Source organism: Oncorhynchus nerka, linkage group LG7 (assembly GCF_034236695.1).
Source record: "Oncorhynchus nerka isolate Pitt River linkage group LG7, Oner_Uvic_2.0, whole genome shotgun sequence".
NCBI lineage: Eukaryota > Metazoa > Chordata > Actinopteri > Salmoniformes > Salmonidae > Oncorhynchus > Oncorhynchus nerka.
The window spans coordinates 13401322-13416321 of NC_088402.1; the positions used below are offsets into that span (position 1 = coordinate 13401322).

At 45.7% G+C, this 15000-nt stretch overlaps 1 protein-coding gene across 1 annotated transcript in view; it reads right to left on the reverse strand.

Annotated features, from left to right (window-relative positions):
• LOC115123372 (rap guanine nucleotide exchange factor 5-like) overlaps nt 1–15000 on the reverse strand; it is a 92742-nt gene that overhangs the window by 24035 nt on the left and 53707 nt on the right. Inside the window, exon 10 of the mRNA XM_065020237.1 lies at nt 904–1049. Within this exon, the coding sequence (XP_064876309.1) occupies nt 904–1049 (146 nt within the window). The remainder of the gene's footprint in view (nt 1–903; nt 1050–15000) is intronic.

Here is a 15000-nt window from a genome sequence, read left to right on the forward strand (position 1 = left end):
ACACGCTCTGTCTCTCGCTCTCTGTCTCACACTCTCGCTCTCTCCCTGTCTGTCTCTCTCTCCACGTTTCTGTCTCTCTCCCATTTTTTCTCTCTCTCTCTCTCTCTCTCTCCCTGTTTTTCTCTCTCTCTCTCTCTCCCTGTTTTTCCTCTCTCTCTCGCTCTCTCTCCCTGTTTTTCTCTCTCTCTCTCTCCCTGTTTTTCTCTCTCTCTCCTCTCTCTCTCTCTCTCCCTGTTTTTCTCTCTCTCTCTCCCTGTTTTTCTCTCTCTCTCTCTCTCTCTTTCTTTCTCTCTCACTCTCTCTCTCTCTGTTTTCTCTCTCTCTCTCTCTGTTTTTCTCTCTCTCTCTCTCCCTGTTTTTTTTTTCTCTCTCTCTCTCTCTCTCTCTCTCTCTCTCCTCTCTCTCTCTCCCTGTTTTTCTCTCTCTCTCCCTCTCTCTCTCCCTCTCCCTGTTTTTTTCTCTCTCTCTCTCCCTGTTTTTTTTCTCTCTCTCTCTCTCTCTCTCTCTCTCTCTCTCTCTGCCTCTGTCTCAGTTTGAGAGCGACAGAGGCAGGTTGAGAGTGACAGAGACAGGTTGAGAGTGACCAAGACAGGTTGACAGGTTGAGAGTGACAGAGACAGGTTGAGAGTGACAGAGACAGGTTGACAGGTTGAGAGTGACAGAGACAGGTTGAGAGTGACAGAGACAGGTTGACAGGTTGAGAGTGACAGAGACAGGTTGAGAGTGACAGAGACAGGTTGAGAGTGACAGAGACAGGTTGAGAGTGACAGAGACAGGTTGACAGGTTGAGAGTGACAGAGACAGGTTGAGAGTGACCGAGACAGGTTGAGAGTGACCAAGACAGGTTGAGAGGCACAGAAAAAGTTTGAGATTGACAGAGCGAAAGAGAAGTAGGATACTGACCTCTTCTCCCCATCTTCTTCTCTTGATCCTCCCCCTGATGGCGATGAGGCGGGATTAGGTGATGATGTCACTGATGATGGCACTCTCTGTAGCACAAGGACATCCCGCCCCCTTTCCTTAAGACACACCCTCCCTACCACCTCTCCCTGAGAGAGGTATAGAGAGACAGACGTGATAAGAATGGTCCATTGGTATTGTATAGAGTATAGACAGAATGGTCCATTGGTATTGTATAGAGTATAGACAGAATGGTCCATTGGTATTATATAGACAGAAGGGTCCATTGGTATTATATAGAGTATAGACAGAATGGTCCATTGGTATTATATAGAGTGTAGTACTGTGGAATAGAGTTCCATGTAGTCATGGCTCTATGTAGTACTGTGGAATAGAGTTCCATGTAGTCATGGCTCTATGTAGTACTGTGGAATAGAGTTCCATGTAGTCATGGCTCTATGTAGTACTGTGAAATATAGTTCCATGTAGTCATGGCTCTATGTAGTACTGTGGAATAGAGTTCCATGTAGTCATGGCTCTATGTAGTACTGTGGAATAGAGTTCCATGTAGTCATGGCTCTATGTAGTACTGTGGAATAGAGTTCCATGTAGTCATGGCTCTATGTAGTACTGTGGAATAGAGTTCCATGTAGTCATGGCTCTATGTAGTACTGTGGAATAGAGTTCCATGTAGTCATGGCTCTATGTAGTACTGTGCGTCTCCCATAGTCTGTTCTGAACTTGGGGATTGTGAAGAGACTATAGTATGGTGTAGTAGTATAACATAGTATTATAGTAGTATAGCATAGTGGTATAGTGGTAAAGTAGTGTAGTTTAGTAGTACAGCATAGTAGTATAGTAGTATAGCATAGTAGTAAAGTAGTGTAGTTTAGTAGTACAGCATAGTAGTATAGTAGTAAAGTAGTGTAGTTTAGTAGTACAGCATAGTAGTATAGTAGTAAAGTAGCGTAGTTTAGCGGTATAGTAGTATGGTATAGTAGCATAGTATAGTAGTGTAGTTTAGTAGTGTGATAAAGTTTCGTAGCATAGCAGTATAGCATAGTAGTATAGTACAGTAGCATAGTATAATAGTGTAGTTTAGCAGTATAGAAGGATAGCATAGCAGTACAGTATAGTAGTATCGTACATCAGTATAATATAGTAGCATAGTATAGTAGTATAGTTTAGTAGTATGGTATAGTTCAGTGGTATACGGGTATAGCATAGCGGTGTAGTATGGTGGTGCAGCATAGGAGTATAGCACAGTGGAATAGTATAGTGGTATAGTTTAGTAGTATAATAGTATAGTGTGACAGCATAGTATAGGAGTATGGTGTAGTAGTATAGTATATTAGTATAGTGTAGTAGTATAGTATAGAAGTATAGCTTTGCGGTATAGTTTAGCAGTATAGTATAGTGGTATAGTACCATAGTTTAGTGGTGTAGTATAGTGGTATAGTATAGCAGTATAGTTTAGGCGTGTATTCGCATAGTATAGTATGCTAATAGCGGCATAGTTGAGTAGTCTAGTATAGTGTTATAGTTTAGCAGTATAGAATAGCGGTATAATTGAACCGTTTTAGTTGTATAGTATAGTACAGCAGTATAGCGGTATAATTTAGCAGTATAGTAGTATAGTATTGTGGCATAGTCTAATAGTATAGTATAGTGGTATAGTCTAGTGGTATAGTATAGTGGTATAGTATAGTAGTATAGTATAGCGGCATAGTATAGTGGTATAGTCTAGTATAGTGTTATAGTTTAGCAGTATAGAATAGCGGTATAATTGAACCGTTTTAGTTGTATAGTATAGTACAGCAGTATAGCGGTATAATTTAGCAGTATAGTAGTATAGTATTGTGGCATAGTCTAATAGTATAGTATAGTGGTATAGTCTAGTGGTATAGTATAGTGGTAAAGTATAGTAGTATAGTATAGCGGCATAGTATAGTGGTATAGTCTAGTATAGTGTTATAGTTTAGCAGTATAGAATAGCGGTATAATTGAACCGTTTTAGTTGTATAGTATAGTACAGCAGTATAGCGGTATAATTTAGCAGTATAGTAGTATAGTATTGTGGCATAGTCTAATAGTATAGTATAGTGGTATAGTCTAGTGGTATAGTATAGTGGTATAGTATAGTAGTATAGTATAGCGGCATAGTATAGTGGTATAGTCTAGTATAGTGTTATAGTTTAGCAGTATAGAATAGCGGTATAATTGAACCGTTTTAGTTGTATAGTATAGTACAGCAGTATAGCGGTATAATTTAGCAGTATAGTAGTATAGTATTGTGGCATAGTCTAATAGTATAGTATAGTGGTATAGTCTAGTGGTATAGTATAGTGGTAAAGTATAGTAGTATAGTATAGCGGCATAGTATAGTGGTATAGTCTAGTAGTCTAGTATAGTGTTATAGTTTAGCAGTATAGAATAGCGGTATAATTGAACCGTTTTAGTTGTATAGTATAGTACAGCAGTATAGCGGTATAATTTAGCAGTATAGTAGTATAGTATTGTGGCATAGTCTAATAGTATAGTATAGTGGTATAGTCTAGTGGTATAGTATAGTGGTATAGTATAGTAGTATAGTATAGCGGCATAGTATAGTGGTATAGTCTAGTGGTCTAGTATAGTGGTATAGTCTAGTAGTATAGTGGTATAGTATAGTGGTACAGTATAGTGGTATAGTATAGTAGTATTGTGGCATAGTATAGTAGTATAGTAGTATAGTATAGTAGTATAGTGGTGCAGTATAGCAGTACGGTATAGTGGTATAGTATAGCATAGTGGTATAGTATAGTAGTATAGTATAGTAGTATAGTGGTATAGTATAGTAGTATAGTATAGTAGTATAGTGGTACAGTATAGTAGTATGGTATAGTGGTATAGTATAGCATAGTGGTATAGTATAGCAGTATAGTGGTACAGTATAGTAGTATAGTATAGTGGTATAGTATAGCGGTATAACTTCGTAGTATAGAATAGTAGTACAGTACAGTTGTATAGTTCAGTAGTACAGTACAGTAGCACAGTATAGTAGTATAGCATAGTGGTACAGTATAGTAGTGTAGTATGGTGGTATAGTTTAGCTGTATAGTATAGTGGTAAAGCTTGGTGGTATAGTAGTATGGAACAGTAAAGCAGTATAGTATAGCAGCATAGTATGGTAGTATAGTGGTGTAGCATAGTAGTGTAGTATAGTGGTATAGTTCAGTGGTATAGTATAGTAGTATAGTAGTATAGCATAGCGGTGTAGCATAGCGGTATAGTCTAGTAGTATAGTATAGTGGTATAGTTTAGTTGTATAGTATAGCGGTATAGCTTGGTAGCATAGTATGGTAGTATAGTATAGTGGCATAGTGTAGTTATACAGTATAGTGGTATAGTATAGTATAGTGGTATAGTACAGTTGTATAGTATAGTGATATAGTTTAGTTGTATAGTATAGTGGTATCGTATAGCGGGATAGTTTAGTGGTATAGTTTAGTTGTATATTATAGTGGTATAGTATAGCGGTATAGTTTGGTAGTATAGTAGAATAGTACAGGAGTATAGTTTAGTTGTATAGTATAGCGGTATAGTTTAGTGGTATAGCAGTGTAGTATAGTGATATAGTATAGCGGTATAGTTTAGTAGTATAGTGGCATAGTTTAGTTGTATAGTATAGTGGTATAGTTTAGCGGTATAGTTTAGTAGTATAGTAGTATAGTATGGTGGTATAGTTTAGTTGTATAGCAGTGTAGTATAGTGGCAAAGTATAGTGCCATAGTTTAGCAGTATAGTAGTATAGTGCAGTGGCATATTTTTGTTGTATAGTATAGTGGTATAGTATTGCAGTATAGTTCAGTAGTATAGTAGCATGGTATAGTGGTATAGTATTGCAGTATAGTTCAGTAGTATAGTAGCATAGCATAGTGGTATAGTATTGCAGTATAGTTCAGTAGCATAGTATAGTGGTATAGTATAGCGGTATAGTTCAGTAGTATAGTAGCATGGTATAGTGGTATAGTATTGTAGTATAGTTCAGTAGTATAGTAGCATATTATAGTGGTATAGTATTGCAGTATAGTTCAGTAGTATAGTAGTATAGTATAGTGGTATAGTATAGCGGTATAATTCAGTAGTATAGTAGGTGCTTCTACACCTGCATTGCTTGCTGTTTGGGGTTTTAGGCTGGATTTCTGTACAGCACTTTGAGATATCAGCTGATGTACGAAGGGCTATATAAATAAATTTGATTTGATTTGATTTATAGTAGCATGGTATAGTGGTATAGTATAGCGGTATAGTTCAGTAGTATAGTAGCATGGTATAGTGGTATAGTATAGCGGTATAGTTCAGTAGTATAGTAGCATGATATGGTGGTATAGTATAGCGGTATAGTAGCATGATTTAGTGGTATAGTATAGTGGTATAGTTTAGTAGTATAGTAGTATAGCATGGTGGTATAGTTTAGCGGTATAGTTTAGCAGTATAGTAGTATAGTATGGTGGTATAGTTTAGTAGTATAGTGGTATAGTATGGTGGTATAGTTCAGTAGTATAGTATGGTGGTATAGTTTAGCGGTATAGTTTAGCGGTATAGTTTAGTAGTATAGTAGTATAGTATGGTGGTATAGTTTAGTAGTATAGTGGTATAGTATGGTGGTATAGTTCAGTAGTATAGTATGGTGGTATAGTTTAGCGGTATAGTTTAGCGGTATAGTTTAGTAGTATAGTAGTATAGTATGGTGGTATAGTTTAGCGGTATAGTTTAGTAGTATAGTATTGCGGTATAGTCCAGTAGTATAGTATCATAGTATGGTGCTGTAGTATAGCGGTATAGTTTAGTAGTATAGTAGTATAGTATGGTGGTATAGTTTAGTAGTATAGTGGTATAGTATGGTGGTATAGTTCAGTAGTATAGTATGGTGGTATAGTATAGCGGTATAGTTTAGTAGTATAGTAGTATAGTATGGTGGTATAGTTTAGTAGTATAGTGGTATAGTATGGTGGTATAGTTCAGTAGTATAGTATGGTGGTATAGTTTAGTAGTATAGTGGTATAGTATAACGGTATAGTTCAGTAGTATAGTATCATAGTATGGTGGTGTAGTTCAGTAGTATAGTATGGTGGTATAGTTTAGTAGTATAGTATGGTGGTATAGTTTAGCGGTATAGTTTAGTAGTATAGTAGTATAGTATGGTGGTATAGTTTAGTAGTATAGTGGTATAGTATGGTGGTATAGTTCAGTAGTATAGTATGGTGGTATAGTTTAGCGGTATAGTTTAGCGGTATAGTTTAGTAGTATAGTATTGCGGTATAGTCCAGTAGTATAGTATCATAGTATGGTGGTGTAGTATAGCGGTATAGTTTAGTAGTATAGTAGTATAGTATGGTGGTATAGTTTAGTAGTATAGTGGTATAGTATGGTGGTATAGTTCAGTAGTATAGTATGGTGGTATAGTATAGCGGTATAGTTTAGTAGTATAGTAGTATAGTATGGTGGTATAGTTTAGTAGTATAGTGGTATAGTATGGTGGTATAGTTCAGTAGTATAGTATGGTGGTATAGTATAACGGTATAGTTTAGTAGTATAGTGGTATAGTATGGTGGTATAGTATGGTGGTATAGTTTAGTAGTATAGTAGTATAGTTTAGCAGTATAGTGGTATAGTATGGTGGTATAGTTTAGTAGTATAGTAGTATAGTATGGTGGTATAGTTTAGTAGTATAGTAGTATAGTTTAGTAGTATAGTAGTATAGTATGGTGTTATAGTTTAGCGGTATAGTTTAGCAGTATAGTAGTATAGTATGGTGGTATAGTTTAGTAGTATAGTAGTATAGTATGGTGGTATAGTATAGTAGTATAGTGGTATAGTATAGTAGTATAGTGGTATAGTATGGTGGTATAGTTTAGCAGTATGGTGGTATAGTATGGTGGTATAGTTTAGTAGTATAGTAGTATAGTATGGTGGTATAGTTTAGCAGTATAGTGGTATAGTATGGTGGTATAGTATGGTGGTATAGTTTAGTAGTGTAGTGGTATAGTATGATGGTATAGTTTAGCAGTATAGTGGTATAGTTTAGTAGTATAGTAGTATAGTATGGTGGTATAGTTTAGCAGTATAGTGGTATAGTATGGTGGTATAGTATGGTGGTATAGTTTAGTAGTATAGTATGGTGGTATAGTATAGTAGTATAGTGGTATAGTATGGTGGTATAGTTTAGTAGTATAGTAGTATAGTATGGTGGTATAGTATGGTGGTATAGTGGTATAGTATGGTGGTATAGTGGTATAGTATGGTGGTATAGTTTAGCAGTATAGTGGTATAGTATGGTGGTATAGTATGGTGGTATAGTGGTATAGTATGGTGGTATAGTTTAGTAGTATAGTAGTATAGTATGGTGGTATAGTATAGTAGTATAGTAGTATAGTATGGTGGTATAGTTCAGTAGTATAGTAGTATAGTATGGTGGTATAGTTTAGTAGTATAGTATGGTGGTATAGTTTAGTAGTATAGTAGTATAGTATGGTGGTATAGTATAGTAGTATAGTAGTATAGTATGGTGGTATAGTTTAGCAGTATAGCATAGTAGTATAAGATCTTTATCAAACAGATGTTGCTGCTGCAAGGCCTGGAGCAAGGACACACACACACACACACACACACACACACACACACACACACACACACACACACACACACACACACACACACACACACACACACACACACACACACACACACACACAGATGAAAAGCGGCAGATGAAAAGAACTGGCTGATATTTGATACAGGGTTACCCCCCCTACAAACACACCAATCACACACACACACACATCTGTCGCAGAAGGACCAAAACTACTCAATACACACAGACTGTGTGTGTGCTTTCTCATGACTCATGTGTTAATGGCCCCCTTACCAGGTGCTCGGCAGATGATGATGTCATCTGATCCTCTCACCAGGTGTTATCCTTCCTATCCTCTCTCCCCCAGCCCCCCGTCCTCTCTCCCCCAGCTCTCCCCTGTCCTCTCTCCTCATAGCCCTCCCCTGTCCTCTCTCCTCTTATCCCTTCCCTGTCCTCTCTCCTCTTATCCCTCCCCTGTCCTCTCGCCTCTTAACTCTCCCCTGTCCTCTCTCCTCATAGCCCTCCCCTGTCCTCTCTCCTCATAGCCCTCCCCTGACCTCTCTCCTCATAGCCCTCCCCTGTCCTCTCTCCTCATAGCCCTCCCCTGTCCTCTCTCCTCATAGCCCTCCCCTGTCCTCTCCTCCTCATAGCCCTCCCCTGTCCTCTCTCCTCTTATCCCTCCCCTGTCCTCTCTCCTCATAGCCCTCCCCTGTCCTCTCTCCTCATAGCCCTCCCCTGTCCTCTCTCCTCTTATCCCTCCCCTGTCCTCTCTCCTCTTAACTCTCCCCTGTCCTCTCTCCTCATAGCCCCCCTGTCCTCTCTCCTCATAGCCCTCCCCTGTCCTCTCTCCTCATAGCCCTCCCCTGTCCTCTCTCCTCATAGCCCTCCCCTGTACTCTCTCCTCATAGCCCCCCTGTCCTCTCTCCTCATAGCCCTCCCCTGTCCTCTCTCCTCATAGCCCTCCCCTGTCCTCTCTCCTCATAGCCCTCCCCTGTCCTCTCTCCTCTTATCCCTCCCCTGTCCTCTCTCCTCATAGCCCCCCTGTCCTCTCTCCTCTTATCCCTCCCCTGTCCTCTCTCCTCATAGCCCTCCCCTGTCCTCTCTCCTCATAGCCCTCCCCTGTCCTCTCTCCTCATAGCCCTCCCCTGTCCTCTCTCCTCATAGCCCTCCCCTGTCCTCTCTCCTCTTATCCCTCCCCTGCCCTCTCTCCTCATAGCCCTCCCTGTCCTCTCTCCTCATAGTCCCCCTGTCCTCTCTCCTCATAGCCCTCCCCGGTCCTCTCTCCTCATAGCCCTCCCCTGTCCTCTCTACTCATAGCCCTCCCCTGTCCTCTCTCCTCTTAGCCCTCCCCTGTCCTCTCTCCTCATAGCCCCCCTGTCCTCTCTCCTCGTATCCCTCCCCTGTCCTCTCTCCTCATAGCCCTCCCCTGTCCTCTCTCCTCATAGCCCCCCTGTCCTCTCTCCTCATAGCCCTCCCCTGTCCTCTCTCCTCATAGCCCTCCCCTGTCCTCTCTCCTCATAGCCCTCCCCTCTCCTCTCTCCTCATAGCCCTCCCCTGTCCTCTCTCCTCATAGCCCCCCTGTCCTCTCTCCTCTTAGCCCTCCCCTGTCCTCTCTCCTCTTAGCCCTCCCCTGTCCTCTCTCCTCATAGCCCTCCCCTGTCCTCTCTCCTCTTAGCCCTCCCCTGTCCTCTCTCCTCTTAGCCCTCCCCTGTCCCTCTCTCCTCATAGCCCTCCCCTGTCCTCTCTCCTCATAGCCCTCCCCTGTCCTCTCTCCTCATAGCCCTCCCCTGTCCTCTCTCTCCTCATAGCCCTCCCCTGTCATCTCTCCTCATAGCCCCCCTGTCCTCTCTCCTCTTAGCCCTCCCCTGTCCTCTCTCCTCTTAGCCCCCCTGTCCTCTCTCCTCATAGCCCTCCCCTGTCCTCTCTCCTCATAGCCCTCCCCTGTCCTCTCTCCTCATAGCCCTCCCCTGTCCTCTCTCCTCTTATCCCTCCCCTGTCCTCTCTCCTCATAGCCCTCCCCTGTCCTCTCTCCTCATAGCCCTCCCCTGTCCTCTCTACTCATAGCCCTCCCCTGTCCTCTCTCCTCTTAGCCCTCCCCTGTCCTCTCTCCTCATAGCCCCCCTGTCCTCTCTCCTCGTATCCCTCCCCTGTCCTCTCTCCTCATAGCCCTCCCCTGTCCTCTCTCCTCATAGCCCCCTGTCCTCTCTCTCCTCATAGCCCTCCCCTGTCCTCTCTCCTCATAGCCCTCCCCTGTCCTCTCTCCTCATAGCCCTCCCCTCTCCTCTCTCCTCATAGCCCTCCCCTGTCCTCTCTCCTCATAGCCCCCCTGTCCTCTCTCCTCTTAGCCCTCCCCTGTCCTCTCTCCTCTTAGCCCTCCCCTGTCCTCTCTCCTCATAGCCCTCCCCTGTCCTCTCTCCTCTTAGCCCTCCCCTGTCCTCTCTCCTCTTAGCCCTCCCCTGTCCTCTCTCCTCATAGCCCTCCCCTGTCCTCTCTCCTCATAGCCCTCCCTGTCCTCTCTCCTCATAGCCCTCCCCTGTCCTCTCTCCTCATAGCCCTCCCCTGTCCTCTCTCCTCATAGCCCCCTGTCCTCTCTCCTCTTAGCCCTCCCCTGTCCTCTCTCCTCTTAGCCCCCCTGTCCTCTCTCCTCATAGCCCTCCCCTGTCCTCTCTCCTCATAGCCCTCCCCTGTCCTCTCTCCTCATAGCCCTCCCCTGTCCTCTCTCCCCCCAGCCCTCCCCTGTCCTCTCTCCTCATAGCCCTCCCCTGTCCTCTCTCCTCATAGCCCTCCCCTGTCCTCTCTCCTCTTATCCCTCCCCTGTCCTCTCTCCTCTTATCCCTCCCCTGTCCTCTCTCCTCATAGCCCCCCCTGTCCTTTCTCCTCATAGCCCTCCCCTGTCCTCTCTCCTCATAGCCCTCCCCTGTCCTCTCTCCTCATAGCTCTCCCCTGTCCTCTCTCCTCTTAGCCCTCCCCTGTCCACTCTCCTCTTATCCCTCCCCTGTCCTCTCTCCTCTTAACTCTCCCCTGTCCTCTCTCCCCCAGCCCTCCCCTGTCCTCTCTCCTCATAGCCCTCCCCTGTCCTCTCTCCTCATAGCCCTCCCCTGTCCTCTCTCCTCATAGCCCTCCCCTGTCCTCTCTCCTCATAGCCCTCCCCTGTCCTCTCTCCTCTTAGCCCTCCCCTGTCCTCTCTCCTCATAGCCCTCCCCTGTCCTCTCTCCTCTTATCCCTCCCCTGTCCTCTCTCCTCATAGCCCTCCCCTGTCCTCTCTCCTCATAGCCCCCCTGTCCTCTCTCCTCATAGCCCTCCCCTGTCCTCTCTCCTCATAGCCCTCCCCTGTCCTCTCTCCTCATAGCCCTCCCCTGTCCTCTCTCCTCATAGCCCCTCCTGTCCTCTCTCCTCATAGCCCTCCCCTGTCCTCTCTCCTCATAGCCCTCCCCTGTCCTCTCTCCTCATAGCCCTCCCCTGTCCTCTCTCCTCTTAGCCCTCCCCTGTCCTCTCTTCTCTTAGCCCTCCCCTGTCCTCTCTCCTCTTAGCCCTCCCCTGTCCTCTCTCCTCATAGCCCTCCCCTGTCCTCTCTCCTCTTAGCCCTCCCCTGTCCTCTCTCCTCTTAGCCCTCCCCTGTCCTCTCTCCTCATAGCCCTCCCCTGTCCTCTCTCCTCATAGCCCTCCCCTGTCCTCTCTCCTCTTATCCCTCCCCTGTCCTCTCTCCTCATAGCCCCCCTGTCCTTTCTCCTCATAGCCCTCCCCTGTCCTCTCTCCTCATAGCCCTCCCCTGTCCTCTCTCCTCATAGCCCTCCCCTGTCCTCTCTCCTCTTAGCCCTCCCCTGTCCTCTCTCCTCTTATCCCTCCCCTGTCCTCTCTCCTCTTAACTCTCCCCTGTCCTCTCTCCCCCAGCCCTCCCCTGTCCTCTCTCCTCATAGCCCTCCCTGTCCTCTCTCCTCATAGCCCTCCCCTGTCCTCTCTCCTCTTAGCCCTCCCCTGTCCTCTCTCCTCATAGCCCTCCCCTGTCCTCTCTCCTCATAGCCCTCCCCTGTCCTCTCTCCTCATAGCCCTCCCCTGTCCTCTCTCCTCATAGCCCTGCCCTGTCCTCTCTCCTCATAGCCCTCCCCTGTCCTCCCTCCTCATAGCCCTCCCCTGTCCTCTCTCCTCATAGCCCTCCCCTGTCCTCTCTCCTCATAGCCCTCCCCTGTCCTCTCTCCTCATAGCCCCCCTGTCCTCTCTCCTCTTATCCCTCCCCTGTCCTCTCTCCTCTTAACTCTCCCCTGTCCTCTCTCCTCATAGCCCCCCCTGTCCTTTCTCCTCATAGCCCTCCCCTGTCCTCTCTCCTCATAGCCCTCCCCTGTCCTCTCTCCTCATAGCCCTCCCCTGTCCTCTCTCCTCATAGCCCTCCCCTGTCCTCTCTCCTCATAGCCCTCCCCTGTCCTCTCTCCTCATAGCCCTCCCCTGTCCTCTCTCCTCATAGCCCTCCCCTGTCCTCTCTCCTCTTAGCCCTCCCCTGTCCTCTCTCCTCATAGCCCCCCTGTGATTTCTCCTCATAGCCCCCCTGTCCTCTCTCCTCATAGCCCTCCCCTGTCCTCTCTCCTCATAGCCCTCCCCTGTCCTCTCTCCTCATAGCCCTCCCCTGTCCTCTCTCCTCATAGCCCTCCCCTGTCCTCTCTCCTCATAGCCCTCCCCTCTCCTCTCTCCTCATAGCCCTCCCCTGTCCTCTTTCCTCTTATCCCTACCCTGTCCTTTCTCCTCATAGCCCTCCCCTGTCCTCTCTCCTCCCAGCCGTAGCCTGTCCTCTCTCCTCCCAGCCGTAGTCTGTCCTCTCGCCTCCCAGCCGTAGCCTGTCCTGTCTCCTCCCAGCCCTAGCCTGTCCTCTCTCTCCCCAGCTGTAGCCTGCCCTCTCCCCTGTCCTCTCTCCTCCCAGCCGTAGCCTGTCCTCTCTCCCCAGCCGTAGCCTGCTCTCTCCCCAGCCGTAGCCTGCTCTCTCCCCTGTCCTCTCTCCTCCCAGCCGTAGCCTGTCCTCTCTCCCCAGCCGTAGCCTGTCCTCTCTCCTCCCAGCCGTAGCCTGTCCTCTCTCCCCTGTCCTCTCTCCTCCCAGCCGTAGCCTGTCCTCTCTCCCCAGCCGTAGCCTGTCCTCTCTCCTCCCAGCCGTAGCCTGTCCTCTCTCTCCCCAGCCGTAGCCTGCTCTCTCCCCTATCCTATCTCCTCCCAGCCGTAGCCTGCCCTCTCCCCTGTCCTCTCTCCTCCCAGCCGTAGCCTGTCCTCTCTCCCCAGCCGTAGCCTGCTCTCTCCCCTGTCCTCTCTCCTCCCAGCCGTAGTCTGTCCTCTCTCCCCAGCCGTAGCCTGCCCTCTCCCCTGTCCTCTCTCCCCAGCCGTAGCCTGCCCTCTCCCCTGTCCTCTCTCCTCCCAGCCGTAGTCTGTCCTCTCTCCTCCCAGCCGTAGTCTGTCCTCTCTCCCCAGCCGTAGCCTGCCCTCTCCTTGGTCTACCAGTTAAGACAGAGACAAAATGGTTATAGTAGGAATTTGACTAGTTATCTAAGTTACCTCTACAGGGCTTTAAGAGGCCCCTCAATCCGGACCCAGTGCTCATTGGCCAGAGCAGTGTGTGTGACTGTGTGTGACTGTGACTGTGTGTGTGTGTGTCTGTGACTGTGTGTGATTGTGTGTGTGTGACTGTGTGTGTGTGTGTGTCTGTGTGTGTGTGTGACTGTGTGTGTGTGCCTGTGTGTGACTGTGTGTGTGTGTGTGTGTGTGTGTGTGTGTGTGTGTGTGTGTGTGTGTGTGTGTGTGTGTGGTGGTCCAGATCAGATGTGATGTTATGCAACTTTATGAAAACACCTAATTTCACCAAACAGTACCCTAGAGGACTCTGGGAAAAATGTTCCTGATAACAAACAGTTTATCTAACGGTAACACAAACACACTCTCTCCAAAAAACATCACACACTATCCTTTACATGCACTCCAAAAACAACACACACACACACACACACCAAAAACAAGACACACACACACACACACACCAAAAACATCACACACTATCCTTTACATGCACTCCAAAAACAACACACACACACACACACTCCAAAAACAACACACACACACACCAAAAACAACACACACACACACACCAAAACAACACACACACACACACTCTCTGGAGAGTGACTGCCCCACAAGACAACATCCATTTAGTGTGAGAAAGTATGCTCGGGACGAAATAGAAAAAAATAATTTAAAAATGTCCTGGACTGAAAGGAAAGAAATGGTCAGAATGTTGTATATTAGAGAACGGTCTTTCACATTAGTTCCAACAGAAGACTGGGTGACATATAGGCAGAGAGAAAAGGAATGGTCAGAATGTTTTATATTAGAGAACGGTCTTTCACATTAGTTCCAACAGAAGACTGGGTGACATATAGGCAGAGAGAAAAGGAAAGGAATGGGAATCACACATATACAATCCAACCAGCTGTATACACACATATACAGTCCAACCAGCTGTATATATATATACAGTCCAACCAGCTGTATACACATATATACAGTCCAACCAGCTGTATACACATATATACAGTCCAACCAGCTGTATACACACATATACAGTCCAACCAGCTGTATACACACATATACAGTCCAACCAGCTGTATACACATATATACAGTCCAACCAGCTGTATACACACACATATACAGTCCAACCAGCTGTATACACACACATATACAGTCCAACCAGCTGTATACACACATATATACAATCCAACCAGCTGTATACACACACATATACAGTCCAACCAGCTGTATACACACACATATCCAGTCCAACCAGCTGTATACACACATATACAGTCCAACCAGCTGTATACACACACATATACAGTCCAACCAGCTGTATACACACATATACAGTCCAACCAGCTGTATATATATATACAGTCCAACCAGCTGTATACACACACATATACAGTCCAACCAGCTGTATACACACACATATACAGTCCAACCAGCTGTATACACACATATACAGTCCAACCAGCTGTATACACACATATCCAGTCCAACCAGCTGTATACACACATATATACAGTCCAACCAGCTGTATACACACATATATACAGTCCAACCAGCTGTATACACACATATACAGTCCAACCAGCTGTATACACACATATACAGTCCAACCAGCTGTATACACACATATACAGTCCAACCAGCTGTATACACATATATATACAGTCCAACCAGCTGTATACACACACATATACAGTCCAACCAGCTGTATACACACACATATACAGTCCAACCAGCTGTATACACACATATATACAGTCCAACCAGCTGTATACACATATATACAGTCCAACCAGCTGTATACACACATATACAGTCCAACCAGCTGTATACACATATATACAGTCCAACCAGCTGTATACACACATATACAGTCCAACCAGCTGTATACACACACATATCCAGTCCAACCAGCTGTATACACATATA